The sequence below is a fragment of the Jaculus jaculus genome, chromosome 11, assembly GCF_020740685.1.
Source record: "Jaculus jaculus isolate mJacJac1 chromosome 11, mJacJac1.mat.Y.cur, whole genome shotgun sequence".
Lineage (NCBI taxonomy): Eukaryota > Metazoa > Chordata > Mammalia > Rodentia > Dipodidae > Jaculus > Jaculus jaculus.
This window is the reverse complement of record NC_059112.1, coordinates 83,074,833-83,102,714: the sequence shown is the minus strand read 5'-3', so window position 1 is coordinate 83,102,714 and position 27,882 is coordinate 83,074,833. Positions and strand designations below refer to the sequence as shown.

General features: G+C 44.1%; 1 protein-coding gene across 3 annotated transcripts in view; it reads right to left on the bottom strand.

Annotated features, from left to right (window-relative positions):
- Positions 1-27,882, bottom strand: part of Fndc3b (fibronectin type III domain containing 3B) — a 383,188-nt gene that overhangs the window by 255,440 nt on the left and 99,866 nt on the right. For all 3 annotated transcript variants that reach the window (XM_045161235.1, XM_045161236.1, XM_004652339.2), the window contains exon 3: positions 3,106-3,181. In XM_045161235.1, coding sequence (XP_045017170.1) covers positions 3,106-3,181 — 76 coding nt within the window. The remainder of the gene's footprint in view (positions 1-3,105; positions 3,182-27,882) is intronic.

Here is a 27,882-nt window from a genome sequence, read left to right as displayed (position 1 = left end):
TGGGGCGAGAGGAAGGCTGGCGAGACAACCTGTGCCAGAGGTTGCAGGTACCGTCCTGTCCCACGTGCTTCGTGGCTATGTTCTGTGTGTCCAGCACCCCTCACCTCGCAGGGGGGCTCAGCTGACTGCCTTGATGCTTCGGTCTTGCCTATTAATGGGTCACTAGCAGTCAATGGGTCTACACTTGGGATTCTGCCTGTTTTCAACTTTCCTTCCAGCTTCAAAAGCGCATCCTGCACTTCCCCAAGCACTAGAATTGCAGCTGGTTCCCGGCTCTGACCCTGTCCTTCTTTGCTATTCCAACTAACTGGGCCAGGTACCATCATGCCCTGGTGAAGACAAGGGCAGTGTCTGGCTCTTCAGAACAGAACAAGGAATAGGAAGGCCGAGGGAGTCAGTGATACACAGGCTTCAAATTTCTGCTTGAGTCAAGGGCACCTGTGCAATCAGTGGCCCAGTGTGAATACCACTTCTCTGCAGGTGTCACCATGAGTAAACACAAAGCTCCCACACTTGCGACAGTTCCTGTGAAAGGCACCAGCAATGGGCATGGGCCCAAAAGCTAAAAGTGAGGAAGAGGTTGACACACACACATGTGCATACACACTCCAGGAGCACACACATTCACATTCATAAACACAAACACATCTCTGAAGTAATCAAGAGTCTACCAAAGAGGTAGCATTAGGGAGTGGGTTTTATGGATATTGATCTATGTAAAAATTGTCATATAGATTTCCTCTCACATACATAGTTGCAGGGGGACATCACGTACCTGACAACTCACAGAACTCCGACATTACCATAGCTAGAGGCCATGATGCTTTCTTATTGAACCGAAAAACTCAGCTTTATTCTACAGTGGTAACTTTTAAAGAGATGCAAAGTATATCTTGAGGTTTTAACTGGTATCAATGTCCATTTATCAGGGCTACAAGCAGGTAAAAAAATCTATATCACATATTGTTCCAAAATATCTATTACTCTCATCTTTGACCTGAAGTTTCTTCATACTTTATTTTTATATTTATATATATATATATATATATATATATTTTTTATTTATTTATTTATTTGAGCACAGGGTGGGGTACCAACAGGACTTCTAGCCACTGCAAGCAAATGCCAGGTGCCTCTTTTGCATCTGGTTTACATGGGTAGCTTGGGAATTGAACCCACAGGTAGACTTTACAAGCAAGTGCCTTTAACTGCTAAGCCATCCCCCCAGTCCCTCACCATACTTTTAATGAGCAAAACTATATTTCTGTTAATGATTTAGAATACCAAAGAAAAGTCATAGGAACAATGATTAGAAAAAATATAAAACAGCAAGAAAAAATTATTAGGTAGATGACTATATCCTTCCAGCTTATTCCAACTAAAATGTATTAAGCTTGAATCTTCAAAAAGATTATTCATTTTTTAAGCTCTAAATTTTTGTTCTTATAGATACAAATAACTACAAAGTAGCATGCTGATTTCTTAATTGCTAAAACAGAAAAACTAACTTTCTACAAGGGCCACGGTAGGCAGCTAGAACTGGCAAGTGTGTCCTCTTGTCTGTTTATACATCAGTAAGCAAGTTCAAGCATTATATAAATAGTCCTCTGGTCAGATTCAAGTCTATTCGGCAACCTCATATTGATCTCAAGTACATGATAATTTCCTACTTGCCCTGTAATCCCAATCATAAATAGCTGTCACCAATCATGACCCCCACTACCACAGCACATTTACAGACCAAGGACAGTGGTCTTGTCACAGAGAACGCCATGTGGGTCAGAGTACCTAAGACATTTCTTTCTACAGTGAACCATTAAAAATTGGCAGCATAAACCTTTAATCCCAGCACTCAGGAGGCACAGGTAGGAGGATCACCATGATTTTGAGGCTACCCTGAGACTGCATAGTGAATTTCAGATCAGCCTGGCTAAAGCAAGACCCTACCTTGAGCAACCAAAGGAAAGGGAGGGGGGGAGGCATTTTTATCACACAAACTAAAAATCAGGGATACCCTGGGAACTGCACCATTATAAGCATATGCACAGTGTCTCATCTACTCATGGATAAGATTCTGGACCCAGAGGCTGCTGTCATGCGATAACAACTTCTGGAGATGTTCGGAGGAGGCACTTTGCATGTGGATAGGGCACACAACATCAGGGGCCACAGGGTAGACAGCCCTCTGAAATGCCTCTCATGACCCTACTATTCGTAATTCCCCTTCACTAGTGTGGACTGGACTTCTAACCTCCTTGTAATCCCTCACTCCAATGAAGCTATTGCCATAATACACATCGGATACCCATTCCAGCTAACCTGTAAGAGAATCTTTCTCCTAGCAACTCAGTGCAGTGGTTTGGATGGGAAGTGTCCTCCATGGTCTCATAGGTTTGTGATTAAGTCTCATAATCCCAACTGGTGGAGCCTCTCTGGAGGAAGTGTGACACCAGAGGCAGCCCTTGAGGTTTATGAGTCCAGCTCTACCGGATGTAGTTAGCTCACTCTTGCTGCTACCATCAAGCTGATGTGACAGGATGTGACGACCAGCCTCCACTCTGCCATGCTTCTCCTTCCATATTGAAACTTTCTCTCTGAACTGTAAGCTGAGAATAAACTCCTTCCTTCCCATCAAGTGCATCTGGCCAGGTGCTTTGTCCCAGCAATGAGAAGGGATCTACAGCACCCCCCAAAACACTAAATAAAGCAAGGAACTGCTTGAGTGACCACAGAAGCAGAGCTAGGGCAGACCTGCTGGGAATGGCTATTTCTCTCGCCTCCACTTCGACTTGAATATTGAGAGGCTCAGAGACCCAGGATGCAACTATGCCGTTCCCCAGTCTCTGACATATAGAAACTGAGACATAAACACGTTGCTCTAAGTCAGTCAGCATCAGATAACTAGCAGATACCCAACACATGTCTTACTACTGAAAGCATCACTTGGATAGTATCGTGATTTATATTGGAGACCATATGATGGAACAAGGAAAAGACATATCTTACATACAGAAAATCTTATGCAATCACAGAGGGAAAGCCTTACCTCTTTAAAATAATAAATAGATAATCCACTGATGAGGATATTTCTCAAATTTCCCTTACCTTGTATGCACTGAAGTGTCCCATCCTCGGCTCTTATTGTGAAAGTCTCACCTGGATTAACTTGAACAAGAATAACCTGTCAAAACAACACATTAATTTCAAGTTAATACTAAAACACCTGGAACTTCTCTTCAAGTGTTATTATCAAAATTTATGAACAAGGCAGGAAGTACATGGCATGCGATCTTGGATAACCATAAAACTCAGGGCAAAAAAAAAATTGTGAAAAATGAGGTTAAATCTGCATTTAACCAAGTGCAATCTCCCGTATTATTTATAATACATAACCTTAACACTCAATTTTAATTAACTTTTTCTTTGGAAAGTACAATTTCATTTTCTCTTTTGGGAAGTTAGACACAACACTTAAATTCGAAACATAACACCAAAAATTGCAATCACAAAATGAAACTGGATATAGGAAAACGGATTTGAACCCACTGGTGTTACATCACAGTCCCAAGTAAATATTCCTAACCTGGAATATGCGACTAAATTATGGAACAGTAGGAGGCATAGATGAGAAGACCAGGAAGAAGAAGGTCTGTGTGTTGGATTTTTAAACAATAATGGAGAGTATATAACAATGAGCACTATAAGTAAACCCCACCAGACACCCAAATGTGTCGACTACAGTTGGTGTTTTAAGCTCATGATCATATAGCTTTTAACAGACTCACAGTTTTGGTTGTAATCAAAGTATAACAAACGGGGGGAGGGAATCACTGATATAACACCTACATACAAACTAAAGACCAGGATCCGAGCTGCAAAGTTGAAGTTGAAAGCCATCTGGTGAAAGGAAAGCACCATGACACTGGGCACCATGGATCTGCGGAAAGTGACCAATCGCAAGGCCTCCTTTCCCTCACAGTTCTTAGGGTGAACCTACTGTCACGTGGCTTGAAACCTGCAAGCACACTGTTGTCCCTGCTACTTCAGCGTCCACCACACGTCATTTCCTACCTGACCAGCTGACTAGTGATTCTTCCTACACTTGACAATTGCAGTTAGTTAAACAAATAAATATGTTAGTGTCTAACTTTCCTCCTTTTATAATTTTTTTACTAACTTATTTGTGTGTGTGTGTGTGTGTGTGTGTGAGAGAGAGAGAGAGAGAGAGAGAGAGAGGGAGGGAGGGAGGCGAGGTGGTAGGAGAGAAACGGGCACACCAGGGCCCCTGCTGGTACAAGTAAACTCCAGACATACGTGCCACTTTGTACATCTGGCTTTCAGTGAGTACTGCAGAATCAAACTCCAATTATCCAGCTAATTTATAAGCAAGCACCTTTAATTGCTGAACCATGTCTTCATTACCCTATCTTTCCTTCTTTAATTAAGATAAACTTTAGGGGCTGGGGAGACTGCTCAGCAGTTAAAGTCACTTAATTGTGAAGCTTATCAGCCTGGGTTCAATTCCCCATTACCCACATAAAGCCAGATGCACAAAGTTTGTTTCCAGTGACATGCCCATTCTCTTCCTCTTTTCTCCTCTCCCAATAAACAAATAAATATCTTAAGATATATAAGATGCAGATTGAAAATCAATTTTATTTACAATATGTACCTTAATTTATGTTCTGTAATACTATTCAGATCAAAATGGTTCCATCTTTAAATGTTAAACCTTTAATATTCACATATTGTGCTTCTAATAATTCACCACAGGAAATGCTGCAGAGGCATAAATTTTCCTTTAATTAGGAAATACATTAACTAGAAAAAATCAGGGTCATTCAAGGAAAAGCCATCTCAGCTTCATCCTCAGTGTTTCTCATTATTTTGAATGATAAATTATTTCAAGGTAATTTATTTTTCCTGCACAGTAAGTGTGTCAATAATCTTCCAGTCTCCCCTGTTGAAATCATCACCAATGTAAACATAGTGCGCTGTTTAAAGAACTGAAAAGAAGTCCCTTGCAGATCTCCGGGTGATGAAAACATGCCCATGGCTTTCTGGAGGCTGGGCCTCAGGTCACCCCTTGACCATGAAATTCATCTCAGCTAACTTTGCTTTTGCATAAATACAGGGCGTACCTCTACTACAGTGGGGATAAAACAACACTTGAATAGAGAAAATTATACTTGTCCTTTTAGAAGTCCTTAGACCAAGTCCAGCATCATAATAGTAGTAATGAAGAAACCGTTTTCGCTATGCTTAAACCTCTAGTGATAAGTCTAGGATACAAGTCTGTGGAATTAGTTGAAGGAAAAAAAAAAAAAAATCAAGGGACACGAAGACTCCCATGATCCCAAATTCACAAACTCTCTTCTCCCACCCCGTTAGGTGTGAGACAATGAGTCCTGAACCCTAGTTCTTAAGCACAATTCTCCAGTATTATGACAAATGCTGGGCAAGAAAATTATCTTCTGCATTGCTGTATGGTCGAGGCGGTCACCTTACCTGCCTACCATATTGCAAGAAATGTGCTTGTGACAACTCCGCCGTGCCTGCTGACATCAAGCCACAATTCGCCACTTGACCTGAAGGGCCCCAGCCTCCGCGGTCTGCATGTGCCTTCCCCTCCTCAGCTTCTAGCGTTCAATTCCCAGCCCCCACCCTGCTTCTTCAGGGAGAGAGGCGACAGGTAAAAGGCTTTTAAGCATCTACTAGGATACCTCTCTTCAAATGTTTAGTTCATGTAATTTTCGCTGTGGCTGGGTTGCTATGGCAACCAGATTGTAATCTCCCAGGTTACCTCAGAAACCAGGCAAATCTCCTGTGTCCCGATACCAATTTCTCTTCATAAGAGCAAAAGTCACTAACTGCTGTATTCACCTTGTCACAAAGGTATTTTAAAAGACGGCATTTTACTATACTGAGAAAGGCTGACCACCTTGCTGCCTTCGCTGTCAATGACAGAGATAAAAACAGACTTGGTACACCACCCCCTGACCGGTGCTGACAACAGTCATGAACAGCCCCCATCAACTGACCTTGCACCCACACAGCCTTGCGCACAGTGAGTCACATCTCGGCATACTAAGGAGCGTTTAACATTTGTATCAGGTAAGAGCCTCTTACCTCTCTTTTCTCTTGTCTCTCCCTCCCTCCCTCTCTCTCTCTCTCTCTCTCTCTCTCTCTCTCTCACACACACACACACACACACACACGCCCACGTTCTATGTGTTCTCGTAAATGTGGTATATAAAACATAGCACCTTGTGGTTGGTTGGTTGGTTTGAGACAAAGTCTTGCTATGGGGCCTAGGCAGGCCTCATACTCACAATCCTTCTGCCTCAGCCTCTCGAGTAACTGGGATTGCAGGCACACACCTCCATCCCTGGCTCCTTAGATTGTTTTGGATAAGATATTTCTGATCATAAATACAATACTAGTAAGGCCAAAAAATGTTCTCATAGGAGAAATGCAAAATGAGAAACAAATTAAAGTTATTAATAAATATTTGAACATAAAAAGTAGCGTTGCTAAACTTATTTTTATCCACTCATTAACCATTTATTGCTTTGCCAAAGTCAGCATTAAACCAATTCATGCTGCAATGTGTTTTTTTCAGAGAAGAAGGAGAAAAATAAAAAGAGATTTTAATTATGATAGATTTTTTTTTTTCTTCCCCAGAGACAGAAAATCAGAAGCCAGCTATCAGTGAGGGAGCACACCTCGGCTGACTGTGGCTTCACCAGGCCCATTCCAGGGCTGATGGGACCCGAACCAAGATGCCTGACATAAACACAAGGCAGTTTATAACAGCTGAATCTCTTCCAAAGTCTAAAGGCACAATAAAGCAAGACTGAGAATTAACACACTTGAGCAGAAGGCCAAGAACATCCTTCTGGAAACATTTCACCATAGAAACAGGCTGAAACAAGGTGGAGCCCATCTTTCTTCTCAAGTGTAAACCCAAATTCAACAGTTTTCTGATACATTAAAAGCCACGGGGGTACCGGAGAGATGGCTCAGTGGTTAAGTGTGCTTCCTGAATAAGTATGAGGGCTGGAGGGGACCTGAGACTGCCAGAGTTCGAATTTCTAAATCCCAGCTAGTCCAGCTGGGCAAGGCTACGAACCCCTGCAACGCTAGTCCCATGGGGCAGCAGAGACCCAGGAGTCCCAGGAGCCCCTCAAGCTCTGGAATCAGTAAAGACCAGGTGGAAGTGAGCAGCCCTCGCCACAGGAGAGTATGTGAGGCACATCACCACCACTACACACAAACCCCACATAAACACACACACATACACACACACCCACACCACATAAACACACACATCCCCACATACACACACCACATACTCACACTCACCCACATGCACACACCCCACATGCCCACACATACCCCGTACACACACACATGCACCACATACCCACCATACATACACACACCCTGAATATCCCCCCATATCCCACATACCTCCCCATACCACATACACACATCACATACTCACACACACACCCCACATACACACACACATACTTTTAAAAAGCTAAGTAGGGCGGGAAGGATGACTTAGCAGTTAAAGCATTTGCCTGCAAAGCCAAAGTACCCAGGTTCAATTCCCCAGTACCCACGTTAGCCAGATGCACAAGGGGGTGCACACATCTGGGGTTCATTTGCAGCGGCGGGAGGCCCTGGCAACCCATTCTCTCTCTCTTTCTTCCTCTTTCTCTGTTAAATAAATAAAAAGCAAAAGGAAACCTACATTTGAAATTTAAATTCTGGGTGGCTGGTTAGAGAAGCAATAGTTATCTATGACGACTTATGAGTGCAAATTCCTTGGCTTCCAATAAAAAATGTTGCTGGGCGTGGCGGCACACAACTTTAATCTCAGGACTTGGTAGGCAGAGGTAGGAGGATTGCCATGAGTTCGAGGCTACTCTGAGACTATATAGTTAATTCAATGTCAACCTGGACCAGAGCAAGACCCTACCTCAAAAAATCAAAAAAAGAAAAAGTCACCAGCCTAAGTAATCAATACATGACATCATTTCATCTGAAAAGCCCCTCTGAGACAGACGAACTGACAGAAGATACTACATTTCAGCTTTGTAAAAGGTCCACCCAGGGGGTTAGAGAGATGGCTTAGCAGTTAAGTGCTTGCCCATGAAGCCTAAGGACCCAGGTTGGAGGCTCGATTTCCCCAGGACCCACGTTAGCCAGATGCACAAGGGGGTGCATGCGTCTGGAGTTCATTTGCAGTGGCTGGAGGCCCTGGTGCACCCATTCTCTATCTGCCTGTTTCTTTCTTTGTCTGTTGCTCTCAAATAAATAAATAAAAACAAAAAATTTTAAAAGATCCACCCAGGGCTGGAGAGATGGCTTAGCGATTAAGGCACTTGCCTGCAAAGCCAAAAGACCACAGTTCAATTCCCCAGTACCCACATAAGCCAGATGCACAAGGTGGCACATGCATCTGGAGTTCATTTCTCTCTCTTGCCCTTCCTCCCTTTTTCCCTCTCTCAAATAAATAAATAAAAATAATTTAAAAAAAAAAAAGGGCCACCCAGATGACCAGGCACAAGCCCTGTCAGGAGAGGAGACCCAATGTCACCTGTGAAGCTCACTTTACTTCCCACATGGACAATTGGTGCCTCGTGCATAAATTCACAATGCTCCCTTGGACCCTATATCCAACCTATATTAGGGAGCACATGATAAAAGGAGTTGGTTGGCTCCCCAGCACCCATGTACAAAGCTGGGCATGGCCATACATGTGTACAACCACAGCCTTAAGGGGGGGCAGAGACAGAGGATCACTGGGACTCACTGGTCTGTCTAATAGAAAACAGGGCAAGCTCCATCCAGGTTCAGTGACTCTGTCTCACAGAAATAGGGCAAGGACGCAATAGAGACAAACACCCCATGTCCACCTCTGGCCTCTGCATGCAAGGAGATAGACCAGTTGGTAGTGTACGAACATGAAGACCTGTGTTCACTCCCCGGGGCTTGCTGGCCAGGCAGTCTGACCTACCTGGCAAGCTCAGGCCAGTGAGAGACGCGGTCGGAAATAAGATGGATGATGTCCCTGAGGAACGACACCACAGTTGTCCTCTCCTCCACATGCGTATGGACACGCATTCCTGCACAGGCATGTTCATGCACACAACAAGTAATAAAACTGAATCCTCAACTTCATGTAAAGCAAAATAGCACTTATTCCTGCTGTGGCACTTTTCTGAACACACACACACACACACACACACACACACACACACACACACAGCCACCTAAGATTCCCAAACTCATACCTATCCATACAATTTTTGAGATCCTAGTTTCTTCCAAACACCACAGCTGCCCTTAGGTAAGACTGAAAATTAAACATTATTTGCTTTCTGAGTCCTATCTCTTCCCCAAATCAGGAAAAAGGAAGTGACGGCTTGCAAATGGCCAAACCTGATCTTTGTGGTAATAATATACACAAAGAAATTGTCCTGGGGTCACAGACATGAGCAGTCGGACCAGAAAAACTCTGGAAAATGACAGGAAAGTCCTTGCCCTGCTCTCTTATCCTCCCTGAAGCCAAATTCAAATCTGGTAGGAAAACGGGCACTTCCGGAATCTCCAGGAGGACCCACAAACACCAGGTCAGTTTGCTGGTCAGTAACCCAGCTGACCAGATGAACGCTCTCATTGGGACTCTTTCCAGTCATGCAAAATTTCTAATATTCTCATTTTCTCAAGGGACAGAGGTTCAGAAGTTTTCTCTCTCAGGGCTGGAGAGATGGCTTAGTGGTGAAGCACTGGCCTGTGAAGCCCAAGGACCTGGTTTGAGGCTCAATTCCCCAACCCATGTACGCCAGATGCACAAGGTGGCGCACGCATCTGGAGTTCGTTTGCAGAGGCTGGAGGCCCTGATGCATCCTTTCTTTCTCTCTCTCTTTCTTCCTTCCTTCCTTCCTTCCTTCCTTCCTTCCTTCCTTCCTTCCTTCCTTCCTTCCTTCCTTCCTTTCTTTCTTTCTTTCTTTCTCTCTCCCTCTCTCTCTCTCTCTGCCTCATTCTCTGTCACTCTCAAATATATAAATAAAAAATAAAAGTTTTCTCTTTCACAATAGCCTGTTTCACATTTGTACCATTAATTGTGCACAATGAGTCTACTTCATTAATACCTTTCTGCAGGAGTTTATTTTTCTTACAATGATTCTAAAAAATAATGGCTGTTCCTTATTGAACCCACCACCACCTTCCCTCTAAAACGCAAGACTCTCACAGTTCCCACCCTCTGGAATAACTTCAAAAACGTTGTTATAGGGCTGGAGAGATAGCTTAGTGGTTAAGGCGCTTGTCTGCAAATCCAAAGTACCCAGGTTCAATCTCCCAGGACCCACGTAAACCAGATGCACAAAGTGGCACATGTGGCTAGAGGATCTATCTTGCTCCCCCCCACCACCACCTTGTTCTCTCTCTTTCAAATAAATAAATTAAAATATTTTTAAAATGCTATAGGTATTAAGGAGACAGCTCAGTTGGTAACATACTTGTGAGCTCAGAACCCACATAACAGAAAGCTGACTGTGGCGGCATGCACTTACAATGTCAGCCCTAGGGAGGCAGAAACTGGTGTATCCCTGGGGCTCACTAGCAAGCTATTGTAACCTAATTGGCAAGTACCAAGTCAATAAGAGACCCTACCTCAAAAAGGGTAGACAGAACCCGAGGAATTGGACCCCTAAGTTGTCCTCTGGCCTACTCACACATGTGCACGCATGTGCCCCCACGCACATACAAACATGTGTGCATACACTTACAACGTAAAAATTTAAAAATAAAAACTGTTTTAAGGGGTTCCAGAGATGGCTTAAGGTGTTTGCCTGCAAAGCCATTTAAGACCCATGTCCTATTCTTCAGGACCCATGTGAGCAGGACGCACAGTGACACAAGGGTGTGAGGTTGCACATGTGCACTAGGTGCTGCATGCACCTGGGGTTTGATTGCAGTAGCTGGGGACCCTGGTACACCAATTCTCTCTCCTCCCCCACCCCTCACTCTCATGCATAAAGAAAAAGGCCAGTCTGTTGTGCTGCCTCAAAACAAAACAAAAAAAAAAAAAAAACAACTGGGGCAAGGAGAGAATTCAGATAACTAAGCCAAAGGCACGTACCCTAAAAACATAGGACAAATTCTCTTCTGGGAGACCTGAACCTGCTCCCTGAAGCTGAGTCCCCTGTCCCCATCACCGTACAGCATTTAGGTGATAAGGGATCCTCCCTTTTCTACTGGACGGGATTAGTACTCCTGAAGTATTTGTCAAGTGCTCCAATTCCCCCAGCTTCCAGAAGCGAGTCAGTGATCTAGCCACATTAATAGCACGATAGGCAAATGCCACTACTCATGGCCCAACAGTAAGCGCAAGAGAAGTAAGTGATGACTGAATGATAAGCACCAAGCTACCACAAAGTCACAGGTTATCAATGCCTAGCATGGTGGCTAAGAAATCGAAAATCACAGGAAGCAAGTGTGGCACTTTAATGCCTTGAAATGATAGAATTTTATGCCTGCAAAAAAAAATACATACATATAGAAGAGTCCTGTGATGACATGTCATATAATAAATCCCCTTAGAAGAACTACTATCTTAATTCAACGCATATTAATGAGCATCCAGGATGAGTCGGCTAGTCCTTTTAGGCACTAGACACGGAAGCTTAGACAACAAGATAATGCGGGGGAAGGGAGAATCATTTTAAAATAAATAAATAAAACACAGTGGTCAAAAAAATACAGCAGCAACCTGCAAGCATTTCTATTCCAGCTAATTGTACACTGCCTTGAATAAAAAGATTCTATTACAAAAAGAGCTGCTGTGTGCTGAGAACATAAATAGAGCATTAATTTAAATGGGAAAAAATGCATAAAGCAAGATTGTGAGCCCTAACTAGACTAAAGGCCTCTTTTAAGAGAACCACAAACACCTGATTCTAATGTTTCAACTACAAGACTTTCAAGACAGAAACCAAGAACATAAAAGGTGAAAATTCCAAGGAAGCTTTAATGTAGTTTTCCCCCGGCTACCAATAGCTACCGAAAGCTCATGTGCAGCTGAGAACCATCATGTCTAAGTCATTCTCATTGTGTTTTATTAAACACATTTTTCAGAGTAGGTGATACCGAAAATATATAACTCACCTGCCTTTGCTTAATAAATTCTGTTCACTCAAAACAAACTTTGATGCCTGCCATCAACCATTTCAGGACTAATCCACTGTAAATAGAGATGAGGTGAGGACAATACCCTCCCACCTGTCTGTCTATACACCTGTGGGTCCAGGCTGGGTTCGGGCCATGCTTAGGGGAACGAGAAGCTAACTAGGGCCACTTTCTACCTAAACTTAGTGTGCTATGTACAGAACTCTAGGACATCTCCCTGCATTTAGATCCGGCTGCCTCATGTATGCTTTTGATCACTTGAAAGCAACACGAGCCTACTGATATAATTATTATTTTTTTTAAAGTTTTTTGGTTCATTTTTTATTTATTTATTTGAGAGCGACAGACACAGACAGAAAGACACATAGAGGGAAAGAGAGAGAATGGGCGCGCCAGGGCTTCCAGCCACTGCAAACGAACTCCAGACGCGTGCGCCCCCTTGTGCATCTGGCTAACGTGGGACCTGGGGAACCGAGCCTCGAACTGGGGTCCTTAGGCTTCACAGGCAAGCGCTTAACCGCTAAGCCATCTCTCCAGCCCCTGATATAATTATTAATGACACATATTAATACCGCATTGATGTCACATATCCTTGGCCAACTGCATAGATTCTAAGCAGGCAACTTCCCATGTAAGAATCTCAAGGCTGGTGCAGAAAAGTATTGAACGGCCTATATTTCTAGAATCTGCAGTTTTAGAATTAATTCCAGTGTGGGGTCATGTATACACATAACACTGTTCTCCTTAGGTATGAGAAGTCATATACCCACAAAAGCATTCCCATTTTTCTAGTAGTTTCCCATGTTTTTTCAGTAAATATTCGAGAGTTAACTCTTCTGTGTTTCTGTACTTATTTTTTGAAGCAGAGTTGGGGCTTTTAAGTCATTTTTTTTTTCAAATATTTATTTGAAAGCAAAAAGAGGGAAAGGAAAAGAGGCAGGAGGGGATATGCCCTCTTGCCACTGCAAATGAACCAAGACATATATGCCACCTGGAGTATCTGCCTTTATGTGATATGATAATCAGGCTTTATAAGCAAGTGTCTCTCTCTGCTTTTAACGTCATTTTTAACACAGACTTTTAAGCACAGAGGTTAAGAACGAGGCATAGCTAAGTATGGGTATGGGTTTCATAAAGAAGTCTTCTATTTCTGTATTTTCTTAATTGCTTGAAAGTAGTATTCTGGTCATGCAGTATTTTGTGTACATTAACATAATTCTGAGATTTTGGAAAGGTTTGGGGGAAAAAAGAAGAAAAAAAGACCCTCCACGTACATAATATGGATCACCCACTCAGGCCCTGTCACACTGGTAACACCCTGGTTTAAATCAACATTTAATGCAATTATTGAAACCTTGGTTATTCAGTTCAACCAACCTGCTGAGTCCTCTGTGCCAGGCACATTATTAAACACTGGTGACTCTGGGATGGGAACAATGAACTCCTTCCTACCCATTTTGTGTATTGGCTCTATAGAAATTTTTAGAGAAATATGACTGGCTATAATCAAATAAGATTACAGACTATTAAGTGCTATGGATGAAACCATCAAACTGGGAAAAACCATAGTTGAGAGTGATATTGAAAGGGACTGGGGAGGTGTAAGTGGCTTAGCCAAAGAACAATCAGGGCTAGAGAGATGGCTTAGCAGTTAAGGCACTTGCCTAAAAAGCCAAAGGACCTCAGTTCAAATCCCAGGACCCACATACCAGTGCAGCCACTGGTATATAACACTGCGTAGTCTCCCTTAAGCCACATAAGCCAAGATATACACAAGGGGGCACATGCATCTGGAGTTCGTTTGCAGTGGCTGGAAGCCCTGGCACACCCATTTTCTCTCTCTCTCTCTCTCTCTCTGCCTCTTTTCCTCTCTCAAATAAATAAATAAAAATAAAACATTTTGGGGGGTGGGAGGGTATTATTACTATGGGAATTTTTTTATAATCATGGAAAATGTTAATAAAAATTAAATAAATAAATAAATATTTTAAAAACCATTTTTTTAAAAAAGAACAATCATTCAAATTAAATACATGGAGGCCTGAAGGACATGGCATACATGCACCAACAATAATTCCGATGTGGCTTTAACAACACATGCATGTGACAGAGGAACAAAGGTGAGACTGCAGCGACAGGACAGTGTCCCCTTGGAAGGGCCTCATGTGCCCTGTTTTCAGGAATGGACTACATCTTGTAAACAGGGTGAGTGTGGCATTAATAAACTATGTTCACAGCAGTGAGAAACCCAAACTAAAGCAGCCACCACTGGACCCATGTAATCTAGCATGGAATATGATTCCAGTTAGGCATAGGTGACATTCATTAATAATTGTCCTAACACCCAGGAGGCAGGGACAGAAGCATCCTGATTTAGAGGCCAGCCTGGGCTAAACAGAAAGACCCTGCCTCAAAAAAAAAAAAAAAAAAAGGAGCTAATGAAACAACTATCTTAGAATGAGTGTGGTTCTAACTCACTGTTAGCTGTGGCCATCCAGATATACTGCTCTACTAACAATGGATTTCTACATGGGTGGAAGTAACGTGCGTGGCTCTCCAAGCCATCGCAACTTGGTATTTCCCCACCTCCATTCACTCCAATTCTATCACCTGGTAATACATCTACCCTTCTCATTTCTACTGCTAACTCTGTATATGTCTCCCTTAAGCCTTCTTCTCCTTCTATACTTTTTCTGTCCCTTACTTCTTCCTTTTTGGCATTCTGCCTGCTGTTCCTAAAACCAGGCTTTTAGTCATAGCCTAGTACTCCTTCCCTTGTCCTCCAGCCACTTTACCAAGCAGTCAGTGTTTTATGTACTTATTACACTGTTTGACTGGTGTGCTGACCAAAAGGAAAGAAGTTATACTAGGAGAATTACTGGAACCTGCGAACAGGGAGGTGTGCTGTGGAACATGGCCCTCTGAACATGACGTTGGCAGTACATTCATGACCTCACAGCAACTGTTGGTTCTTGCCCAAGACCTGCACGGTATTGAGCCCTTCAACATTCCATCATGGAGGGTGGAGGACAGCACAAGGCTCCCATGCCTCCCTAAGGAGTTAGTGGCACTTAAGAGTTGCTGGGGGGGGGGGAGGAGACATTTTTTTTTTTTCAGTAGTGCAGCCACTGGTATATAACACTGCATAGTCTGCCGAGTAACACCCCACACATGCTCATGCCAGCAACCCCAATTTATCCCAGTGGGATATGGATGGCCACACACATACACATATGGAAAATATATATATCAAAGTAGAAGAGGGAGTAGTTGGAAAGAACAAGGGATTCAGTGGAAGAGAGAGGGATGGGAGGGGGATAAGAGAAGGTGATGGGAGAGGGATATGACCAAAATGCATCATACACATGTCTAAAACAAATGTCAACAGGGCTGGATAGATGGCTTAGTGATTAAGGCACTTGCCTGCAAAGCCTATGAGCTCATATTCAAATCTCCAGGTCCCACGTAAGCCAGATGCACAGTGACACAGACGTACAACGTCACACATGTGCACAAGGGGTCCCACATGTCTGAAGTTTGTTTGCAGCAGCTGAAGGCCCTGATGTGCCCATTCTCTCTCTCTCTTTTTCTTGCTCATTAAAGATGTCAATAAAAATGTTTGAAACAACAAATATAGAACTGAGGAGACACCCCGGTCATTAAGAGTGCTTGCTGCTTAAGCATGAGGGCCTCTCCAACAGGAGATCACCAAACTGGACTCCTCAGAACCCATGTAAAACTCTGGGTATGGCCATGCAGCTTTGTAACCCCAGTCCAGTGGATAACACCAGAGAATTTCTGGGGCTCAGGTGTATTAATTATAGGTAATTAGGGCCCTCTGTCAGCTAGTTAAAAACTAGCATGGGCTGAGGAGATAGCAGTCGGTGAAGTGCTTACCTCACACATATGAGGGCCTGAGTTCAGTTCCCAGAACCACATAAAAATAGCTAGGCATAGTAACATGACTATCATCCCCACACTGGGTAGATAGAGATAGGATAATCCTTCGAGTGCCTGGGCCAACTGGCTTAGCCTAATTGGCAAGACTGAGGTCAATGAGAATTCCTGTCTCTAAAAAGGTAGACAGTGACCCTGAGCAATATTGTCCTATAGCTTCCATACACACAAACACACCCCACAAAGTTGCACATCCAGACACACGTACACCAACTAGGATACAACTAAGTGTCTATTAACACAAGATACAATGAGAAGAGCCAGTCAGATCAAGGCAGGCTGAGACCCCAGCTCTGCAGGTAGGCCCCTTCCTTTTTGAACCCCTTTTCCCAACTATAGAAGACAGAAAATACTTAGTGACCTCAGAGAAGAACAGTACAGACCTTACCCATAGTATGAAGTAAATACAGATTACTAGAATTTCCTTTTCTTCACATTCCTAGTAGTGAAAAATCTTAGTTAAATGAGACAAAAAAAAAAAAAAAACATGTTTCATGTTGTCAATAACATCTAAAATCCGGTCAATTCTCACTGGGCCCCAATTTTTACTAGGGAACTAACTATACAGCTCTCCTGGAAAGCTTGTCTCCAGCTCAGATGCATTCCAAGCTAGGTTGACTTTCTGGGATCCTAGCAACAGGGGTGACTTTGGTGTCCATTCACAGAAGTTCTGAAATCTAAACCCCTCCCAGTTAGGAAACAGTGAATTAGTTGAAAACACTTCTAATTAAGATTATTCTCAAGCAAGCCTGCGATAAAAGGCCACATGCTCACAAAGGACTTTTTCTAGCCATTTTCTGACCCAAAAGCTGTCCTCTGAAAGTAAACGGATGACTTAAGCTCACACAGACCTTTCAACAGGCTTAGGACACTTGTCTTTTTATACTCAGCTCATATGACACATGAAAGTAACTTACAATTGATGAAAGTACCTTCACAAATGGACACTGCAGAGCACTAAAAACGTTATGGAAATTGTCTAGATTTACCATATCAAGGCAAATAGATTGAAAATTATCTCCAAAAACTGTGGTGCTAGACTGGGGAGAGAGGTTAGGCAGTAAAGTACTTGCCTCATAAGTATGAGAACCTGAGTTCAATTCCAGATAACCATGTAAAAAAAGTCAGGCACGGCAGGGTGCACCTGTAGTCCCAGCACGGGGCAACAGAGAGATCCCTGGAGCTTGCTGGCATGTCAGTTTGGAGTAATTGGTGAGCTTTTGGCCAACAGAAAGATTCTTTTCCCAAAAAGGTGGATGGCATTCTGAAAGATGTCCTCCAGGGCTGTTCTCTGGCTTCCATGTGCACATGTATACATGTGAACATGCATTTGCACACACACACTTTTTTTTTTAAAGCCTTGAGGATCAATATGTGGCTACAAGTAGAACTTTTGCCAAGTTGCAGTGCCGTTCCATTACTGGGACAAATTACCTAACCCAAAGCAGGTGACATGAGGAAAGATTTTATTTTGGCTGACAGTCTTGAGGGGAAGCCACAAGATGGCATGGGAAAGTATGGGGTGAGCAGAGGCTAAACATCACCTCTGCCACAGCAGATGGGCAGTAATAGCAAGAGTGAGCCGGTCTCTGGCAAAGGGGTGCTGTCTGTGACACTCCAGCAAGGCTCCACCTCCCAGATTTCCATCAGCTGGTTTTCAAGCATTCAGAAGACATGAGTTTATGGGGGACATTGGATTCCAAGCACCACACCGGGCATGTGCAAGGGCCTAGCTTGTTCAATTCCTAGCAGAGCAAAAGGAAAGAAAAGTAATGCTTTCAGATTTTCCTTTGGAGACTGAGTGCAAGAGCTTCGCTGAGGAACTGCTGGGGAGCCGGGAGCCCCAGTGCTCTCAGCGCAATCCAACACGAGCCACGACCTTCTGTGCATACACATTCCAACTTGTCCAACCTAAAGGCACCTTCCAATTCTTCCCTCATTCTGCACTGAGTCCAAGTTCAGGACTGACACTAGTCTCTGCAGCGTGCAAAGGAAAAATGTGACAAAGATTTTCCAGCCGGCCCCGCCCCTCCGCCCCACACGCCCTCAGCACTTGTAGCCCGCAGCAGAGTCTCGGCAGGTCTAATTTGAGGCCGGCTTATACACCATGACATCAGGGCTGTACAGTGAGCCAAGTTTAAACTCCATCTGGGACAAATAATGTCCAGGCACACTGTGACTTCTTTTGTTTATATACACTGACTAAATATGTCTTGGTGGTAAATGAACTAACTCCTCAGATTTATTTTCCCAAGGCCTCCAAAACAATATTGGGCTCCAATGAAGCAACCCCCAGCCTCCAGTTCTCTTTCCAAGACTATGCGTAAGTGATTTTTAACAGAACAGATGATTTTGGAACATGTAATTAACATCTTGGGCAGAGCCACAGTCCAAGCAGCCCTTCATCAACCTGAAACAAAGAAAACGAGGAACTCTCTAGCAAGCGGTGCATCGGGGTGGCCCGGCACCTTGCACAGGACTTTCTGTGGCCCCCTTGGAGGAAAGGAAACTTCAGGATGAGAGATGGAAGACATGATCGTACAGTAAGTAGAGTGGCCATTTTCTTGCCCTTGGACGACTAAGCTCCGTCTGTGTTTTCATCCTGGCACTACTTAAGAGAAGTGATTATGAATTCAGAATGAAAAAAAAAACAAACCACCTAATAGGTTCAAGGCTTCCAACAAGATTTCTCACAAACCGCCTCTAGGGCGAGGTAACTTTTGAATGGAAATGAAGGGTGGGGTCGGGGAGGAAAGGGTAGGCAAGAGGCCTTCTCTTACTTCCCCTCTCCACTAAGGAGAACCCCCTGCTACCGTTCTCTGTTCATCACTATCTCCCAGCAGCTACTGTCCCCACAGGGGGTTTGCTCCTCTGCTGCTAAGCTCGGGCCATCTTTATAAAAACCAGGGAGGTCTAGAGAGACGGCTGAGCAGTTAAGTGTGCTTGCTGAGCAAGCATGAGGGCCTGAGGGGGCCTGAAACTGCCAGTGTTCGAATCTTCAGATCCCAGCTGGGCATGGCCATTTGTGCCTAGAATCCCAGTCTTATAAAGGGGAGCAGAGAGACCAGGGGCTTTCCCAGGCTTGTGAACAAGGCACACACCAGCATCAGTAAGAGACTGTGGCACAAATAATAACAAGTGGAAAAGAAATGGGGTGGGACCCATGGGTGCACACAAGGATACACAGACAGTCATGCATACACCTCCATGCTATACATAAACAGAAGAAAGCCCCCCCCCAAAAAAAGCAAAACCAGCACCCTTGAAGACTTGACTCCCAGGAACTCCTCCAAAGGGGAACCCAGGCCTGCAGGCCTTCGGGACAGCCCCACTACTGCTTAGTTTTCACATCTCAGGGCCACTGTCACCTATTGCAACACACGTCACAACAGCTGGTGTCAGCAAGAATAAGGAGATTGTACCACTTAGGCAACATTCCTAGAAGGGAGGAAGCCGGCTTCAGAATAGGACTCAAGTGAAGTGGGATCTCGGCCCTGTGCCTCGCCGGCTGCAAAGATAACCTTTCTCATTTCAGGTTTCATGTATAAAAATGTCTGCTACCTTGCAGGCTATAAGATTACTGGATGAGGGCTGGAGAAATGGCTTAGCGGTGAAGGTGCTTGTATGCGAAGCCTAAGGACCCAGGTTTGATTCCCCAGGACCCATATAAGCCAGATACACAAGGTTGTGAATGCGTCTGGAATTCATTTGCAGTGGCTAGAGGCCCCGACACACCCATTCTCTCTTTCTCTCAAGTAAATAAATAAAATATTTTTTAAAGAATACTAGATGAAATGATGGACATGAAATGCTTAGCATGGGTCCTAATACCTCATAAACCCTCAACTAGGGTTGTTCCTCCCCTGTGCCTCAGAAGAAGCAAAGAAATTAAAATACTCAAAGTCCTTCTCTCCAAACACAGGATACTGACCACAAATAACCAAGCAAGAAGTTGTTGAGACTCAACGGCTTCTCATGATAAGCAACCTTACAAATATCACTTCGGTTTAAAGTAAATACCAAAACTTCCGTCTAAGCACTTGGCATCCTTCAGGGAAGAAAATCTGACCTTTACCCTGTCCATTCCGTGGTTAAAGCGCTGACATCTCTGGAAGAGTCAAGCTGACAGGACCTCTGATGTTCAGATTTTATAACCTCAGGCAGAAACCCCATGCTGCTTGGCTCTGAACAAACGCATGGGGGGCGGTGTCCTCTAGGCTCACTGTCGGAGGGGCGCTGGCACTCCTCGCACAGAGAGACAACCTCAGCACCTGACCCCACGGCAATCACGGTCCAGAAGAGGCGGGAGATTCTGAGAGAGGAACTGGATGGGAACACCCACCTCTTAATGGAAAATGTCTTCTATCACCGAAGTCTATGCTCATCTGACACCCTGGCTCCTTAAAAGATAACATGTATAATATAAAGATATACCTTTATCTACATAATAGATACAATGCACAGAAAAGGTTTAGGTGAACCGAATGTCTACTTTCTTCTTTTCTTTTATTTAACAATTAATATATAGGGAAAGAAAGAACTGTACTGGCTTTTATTTATTTAATTTATGTGAGAGAGAGAGCAGTGAGAGAGAGAGAGAGAGAGAGAGGATGGGCATGCCAGGGCACTTCAGCTGCTGCTTCAGTGCTCCAGAAACACATGTTTCTTGTGCATCTGGCTTACATGGGCCCTGGGGAATCAAACCTGGGTCCTTTGGCTTTATAGGCTAGTGCCATAACCACTAAGCCATCCCTCCAGCCCTGCTTTCTCCTCTAGGAAAAATATGGATTTTATTCATTTGCAACTCATATTCACATATCTTATCTTTATTTTGTCATGCGTAAAACCACCAAATAAATTATCAAGAAACAACCGCTCTGGAAGGATGGGTTGGAGTGGCCTTTTTGTCAAGATGGTGAGAAGTTAGGTGGATCTTGAATAGACCAATTCTGGCAATGCAAAATTTTAAAATAGTAAAACTCAGAAAAGACCACGGTGGTGTACTACTGACCACCTCGGCTACCCAACAGCATGACAACAGCATGACTGACTAAAGAAGGCAGGAGCACTGGCTCATCGTCGCCACCCCCCATCCGTAGCACGCTTTGCTCAGCGGCAAAGGTCTGCCCCTTTTCAGTGACCTCCAGACACGCTGCCACTTCAAGTACTCTCGGAGCTTGAGCTTTAAAGAGCTTTGCGTAGCAGGGTTTGGAAACAGGCAGGAGCTGGAGGAGCAACTCAACTCAACATGGAGACACACCACAGCCCACTTCTCTCAGAGCCGTAGCTCGGGGCTGAATCTGCTCTTCTGCCCCGCCCCACTTTCTTTTCCTGCTGCCTTTCTTATGGGACTGGGAGGTCACAGTGCTGAATTTTTGTAGTTATAGTGACAGGGTAATTAAAAGGAGATGAGAGACAAGAGGCAAGCAACCAGGGTATGTTTTTGGTGTAGGCTGACCTATATGTAGTTCATAAAAGTCTCATGAAGGCTCCACTTATGACATTTTGGGAGGAAGGAGAGGAGGAAGGAAAGGAAAAGAGAATGGGAGAGAGAGAATGGAAATCAATTCCCGAGTGCCAAACACCAGACTTCAGGGAAAATGAACTCGGGCTATGTCCAATCATACTGCCAAATTCTCACTGCTTAGGAAGGATCAGTGAAGTGGCCTCGTGTTTGCTAAGTATGCACTGTTTAGTCAGCCTACTCCAAAGCTAGACCTCAGTTGCCCCTGGTCCTTTGTGGTCTGCACTTTATAGCCCAATTATTGACAAAGCAGAAGACCTGGCAAGGTAATTTGCTAAATGCAATCTGTCCATTTTATCCAAAGTCTTATCTAACTCATTGCAAGGAGCAAGGGCCAGTGGTGGTAGGACAGGTCCGGGAGAGGTGGGGTCAACTGCTCTGGTTAATGATCATGTTGAACACACCTGCTGCTCATAAAACACATTCCCTTGCAGTAGAGGACCTGCCCTTATGGTTGTCCGTTAAGGAAAAAAGGTCCAGGGCTGAGCAGCAATACCGCCATAGGAAGAGCGCTGAAGTGGCACGTAAACTCTGCTTCTCGTGAGGGTCTTCCATTGTCTTCAAGTTCTTATAGCTTAGAGCTGAGGCGAAAATGGCCATGAGGCAACCAGCTCTGGCTAATTCCAGTTTAAATGGAGAAACTAGTATAACCTGAAGGGCGCTAGACCCAGCTACCCAGCTCTAATACGATGGCACCTTAGCAGCCTGCACTTTGGCATTTGGAAATGGAAGACAGCAAAAGAAAGAGGGTAAATATCGGCATTTGAACGTGGACATTCATGTGACCAATTTTAGGCAGCTTGCTCACTATTGCCATGTTTGGAATGTAATGGACATATTTCACACATAGTTTCAAATCATCCCTTTGAACACACAAACAGTCTGCCTGCAGGAAACAATTACGTATTAGAAGTGGTCTTAACACATTCTGGAAGCAAAAGACTCTCATCTTTTCTTCCTATGTGCATAGAGTATTTGTACTATACCATAATACATCAAGTGCTATCATATAATATTCAGTGTTAACAACTACATACTTTAAAAACAAAAAGATCAGAGGATGAAATCTGACAAATTGAATCTTTTTTTTTTTTTTTTTTTTTTTTTTTGTTTTTTTCAATGCAGGGTCTTACTCCAACTCAGGCTGTCCTGGAATTCACTGTGTATTCTCAGAATGGCCTCAAATTCACATCGATCATCCTACCTCTGCCTCCCGAGTAGTGGGTGTAATGGCGTGCGCCACCACGCCCGGCTTGACAAGTTGGATCTTACTCAAAGAAAAAGTGTGTCGCATATATACATGTTTGTGTCTGTGCATGAGGAAGCAACACCTTAACATCAGGTGTATTCCTTAATTATTCCCCACTATAATTTTTGAGGCAGGGTCTTCTAAGAGCAGCTGGAGCTCACTGATTCAGCCAGGCTAGCTAGCCAGCAACTCTTGTGTGGTGGCTTCTAGCAAATGTCCTGCATAAACTCCTATGTTCTGAATGTTTGGTAATTTGGGAGGGAGAGCCTTGCTGGAAGAGGTATGTACTAGAGTCAGGCTTAGAGGTATTCTTGCCAGAACCTGGCTCACTCTCTCCCATTGCTGGTTTTCACTTGCTATGACAGGAAGGTGACATGTCGCCTCTGTTCATGCCGTGATGTCTCCTGCCATCATGGAGCTTCCCCTAGAAACCATAAGCCAAAATAAGAAGTTTCCTTCCACCAGCTGGTTCTGGTCGAGTGATTTACCCCAGGAACCAGACGGCAACTGTGACACCCAGGCCGTCCTCCCTTCTCTCCCTCCCCAGAACTGGGACTACAAATGTGCACATTTGGATCTTGCACGGGTAAAAGAGGATCTGAACTCAGGTCCTCAAGCTTACAGGCCAAGCACTTTACTGATGAAGCTATCTCCCGAGCAAGTGAATAGAAGAGAGATCAAAATGTCTCACCTAGATAATATGAGGAAAAGTCTACTTTTCCTAACAAAAATTCAGTAAGAACCTAAAAACTCAGTTCTGGGAGACTACAGAAATGATTATAAACTCAGGTACCTTTCATCATTGCCCTCAGAACATTTGCACCCCGAATCTGTACCCACTGTCCCCTGACTACATTGAAGGCAGCAAAAGCATGGCATATGGCTGGTACTTTGTCTCTTCCTATGCTTTGGTGAGTGCCTAACTGTACCATTTATTGGAAATTCAGCACTATTTGTGGAAAGTCAGAGGCTTAAAAAATAAAACACGTGGGTCCTAATTTGTAAGACATATTATAGAGACACTCCTACAAACCCACAGAAATCAACAGTTTCCTAATTCACTTCACAAGTCTTTGGGCAAATACAAAGGAAGAGGTTTTGTCAGCAAGAGTACAAGAACGTGCCTGAAAAACATAACCATCCTTGCTATATTTAAACTACGAGGGCTGGAGAAATGGTTCATCTGGGAAGGACCTGTGTTCGATCTCAAGAACCCAGTCAGTAGCCTGTAACTGGAGCACTGACTGGACTGGAAACAGGAGGATCACTGGGGCTCCCTGGCCAGTCTCAAGAATGGAGCATCCCGGGGTCAGGAAGAGGCTCTGTCTCAGGGGAACAAGATGGCAGTACAGCAGAGAAGGACACCTGGCATCTTCCTCCGACCTCCACACACATCTGCGCACACACATGCATATACAGCATGCGCGCGCACACACACGCATCAAGAAATAAAATAATAGGATACGATATATGCGGGCAGCAGCAGCCAATTTAAATCAGGTAGCCTCAGAGGTTCAATGGGATGTGGAGAGACTGGGGACCAGGACCATGTTTCCCCAGCTGAAGAAAGCAGCTGCCACTTGTATGTCCATCAACCGTCACCAAGTAACAAGTCCAACCAGTGCTGTCAGCTCTTCTGTGTTTTCCAGATGACCAGGAAAATCCCAGAGTTTATGTGAATCTTGCTATTTTTAAGTACAGCTGTCCCTCAGTCTGTGAGGGGAATGGGTTAGAAGAGAAATATCCACCTCTCTCATCAGGGAACACTCAAAGCCTTCATGAAAACTGTATAACGAGTGCATGTAATTTCTGTTGATCTCCCAGTACACGTTAAACCAACTCTAAGTAAGTTATTATACCTAAAGCAATGTAAAAATTCTGTTAATATTTGTTATACTATTGCTTAAGTTGTAATGACAAGGGCTAAATCTATTAACGTTCAGTACAGACCCAATTTGTTTTCACTTCTGCAAATATTTTTTGAATCTATGGCAGTCAGTTGAATCTGAGAGTGAAGAACCCACAGGTATGGGGGGCCAATAATACTTGCACCTAAGTGTTTCCCCCCACTCTTTTAAATAGAAGAAAAATGCCCATGTGATAAATGTAGAAAGTAGCCAGTTTTCAAACCCTGATTTAGATGAATTACCCTTGTTCATTTCTTTCCTCCTCCATCCATTCAAAAAGACTTACTGAATGCAGTCTTAGCTACCAGGCACTGCATGAACAAGGTGGACACAGTTGCTCCCTCCCTAGTACCCACAGCAATCAGGCAAAGGCCACAGTAAGTTGAGAACATTCCTTACGTTAAAGCTATCATGGAATTGTAAATTGCCATTAGTTTTACAGTGCAACCTTGCCATTGCATCGTTTCCCCATGATCCTCCCTTCTTTGAAGGCAGTTCAACTTCTACCATTTGAAGGGTACTGCCTATGTCTCATGTCTTGCTTTCACTAATTAAATTCTGAAGTGTCTCTCAACCCAGACAGCTCAGAGCTGTCATAATTATACGCCATGTGTCCTAATTATTGTGGGTGCCACGTATAACAACACCATCTGATAATATAGCACTAAGAGTGTCCTTTATGCAACTGAGATTCTGCACAGGCAAGGCCCCTCTAGAAGCCCTTGTGGTGGGCAGAACTGGCACACCTGATGCCCAGAGGATTGAAAAGACAGCCCCCAAGACCAGATAAACCCACACCTCCTTCCCAGTAGAAAGAAAGGCCTCCGTAGTAAGGGTGACTGTCCTTGTGGCTGAAGATGGGCTCTGAATGAAGAATGTCTGCAGTGCATTCCTCCACCACAGTCACTGACGCTGGGGAACCAACACCAAGGGACCAAAGTAGACCACCAGACCAGAGCATCAAATGATAACCAGATTCACTAGCCAGAAAACTAAAATCAAAGGCTCATGAGATCAGACAGAGGATGGGGAGACAGTGGGGAAAATTCTGTATCAAGGGTCTGTGTGCATCTATAATGCCAGCAATGGGGAGAGGGAGACAAGTTGAAATCCAGGATTGCTAGCTAGCCAGTGTAGCCAAACTGGTGAGTTCCAGGTTCCCTGAGAGACCTTGTCTCAAAAAAAAAAAAAAAAAAAAAAGTGGAGAGCAATTGAGGAAGACACACACACTCGCACATATAAATACTCACAGGCATACCACATACACATGTTTTAAAGAGAGAGAAAAGGGGCTACAGAGATGAGTTAGCGGTTAGGGCACCTGCCAGCAAAGACAAAGGACCCAGGTTCGATTCGCCAGGACCCACAAAAACCTGGATGCACAAGTTGGTGCTTGTGTCTGGAGTTCACTTGCAATGGCTAGAGACCCTGGTGCACCCATTCTTTCTATCTCTTTCTCTCCCCCCCTCTCTCTCTCTCTCAAATAACTAAGTAAAATATTAAAAAGGAGAAAAAGATCAAAGACTATACAGACAAGATTTGCTCACAAAGTACTTAATACTAGCTCCATGGCACAGACAATCCCTCAGATCCTTCTCTTTTAATAAGGCCTGATATGTAAAACTGAGTAACAGTTACAGACTTCAAATGAGATCCGGATTCCAGACTCAGCCTCCCTATACACTCTGCTCCTAGCCAGCTGTTCTCCTCAATCCCTCCACTACCTGCCCCGGCACTGTTACATTCTGCAACCCAGGCATTTCTGCCATGGTGTGACATATGTGTGCATACAACCTTCAGTATTTTTTGATATGCGTGTGCATGTGTGTTTGTGTACACGTGTACAAGTCCACATGCATCGGTGCATGTAGTGACTGGAGGTCCACATCAAAGGTGCTCCTCAATCTCTCCCTACCTTATTTTCTGAGACAGCGTCTCTCAATGAACCTGGAACTCACTGATTTAATAAGCTTGCCACCAAGCCTCAGAGATCCTCCTATCTGTCTGCCCAGTGCTGGCATTACAGGAGCATGCAACCATGCCTGGCATTTTCATGGGTGCAAGGGATCCAAACTCAGGTCCTCAAGCTTACAAGGAAAGCACTTTACCAACTGAGCCATCCCCAGCTCCAGTGTTGTAGAGTTCTTTTAAATAAACTAGGATGCGCTCTCCAATTAAACTGCTCATTCCATTCAGGCAAGACTGTCTACTCATCTCTGGGTAGTTAGCACGTAATACAGTGCTGGCACAAAAGGCATTTGATACTCATTAAAATGAACAGTTTGTCACTACATAATTCAGCCATAAATCCTGGCGTCTCACCACCTTCCAGCCTGTCTTAATAAGGACAGACTGCTGATATCTTGCTGTAAGAGGCCTCTGAGGCTTCAGTGGTGAAGGGGAGTGGAATGTCAGTTTGCAGTAACCTTAAACAATGGTACAAGTGGGGCCCTTCTGATGCATCATGATACCGTAGAGGGTGACCCAGGACTGGGCTCTCCATGCTTCGTTCTCCAAACTTGGGCATTTTACCAGCCTGACTACTTCCCAGCTTGAGCCGCAGCCCCAGCACAGGATTCTATCAGATTAAGAGCTGTCAAAACCTCTGTTTTGACTGCCAGCCTCTTTCTCATTTGAATATCCTTCTTTTTATCTTTCCAAGATTACTATCTATTATTCTGCACTGCACTAATTCTGAAACTTCCTTCCTGCTAGCATTTGGGTAGAAAAGATCTATTGTACACAGAAAACCTCTTATGGTTCCCCCCCACCCTGCCTCCAGTGGCTCAAAGCATATTTAGAGAGCAAACCTGTGTGGTAAGAGGTTGTGAACTTCTGATCTCAAGGAAACAGTCCAGGGAAACATTAACATCTCTGGGGTGGAGAGATGGCTCAGTGAATAAAGTACTTGCCACTCAAGCCCTGAGAACCTGCGTTGAATCCTCTCCAGACCACACATAAAAAGCCAGAAGCTGTGGTGGGCTTCTGTAATCGCAGCCCACTGACAGTGACCTAGGAAATGGAAGCAGGAGGATTTC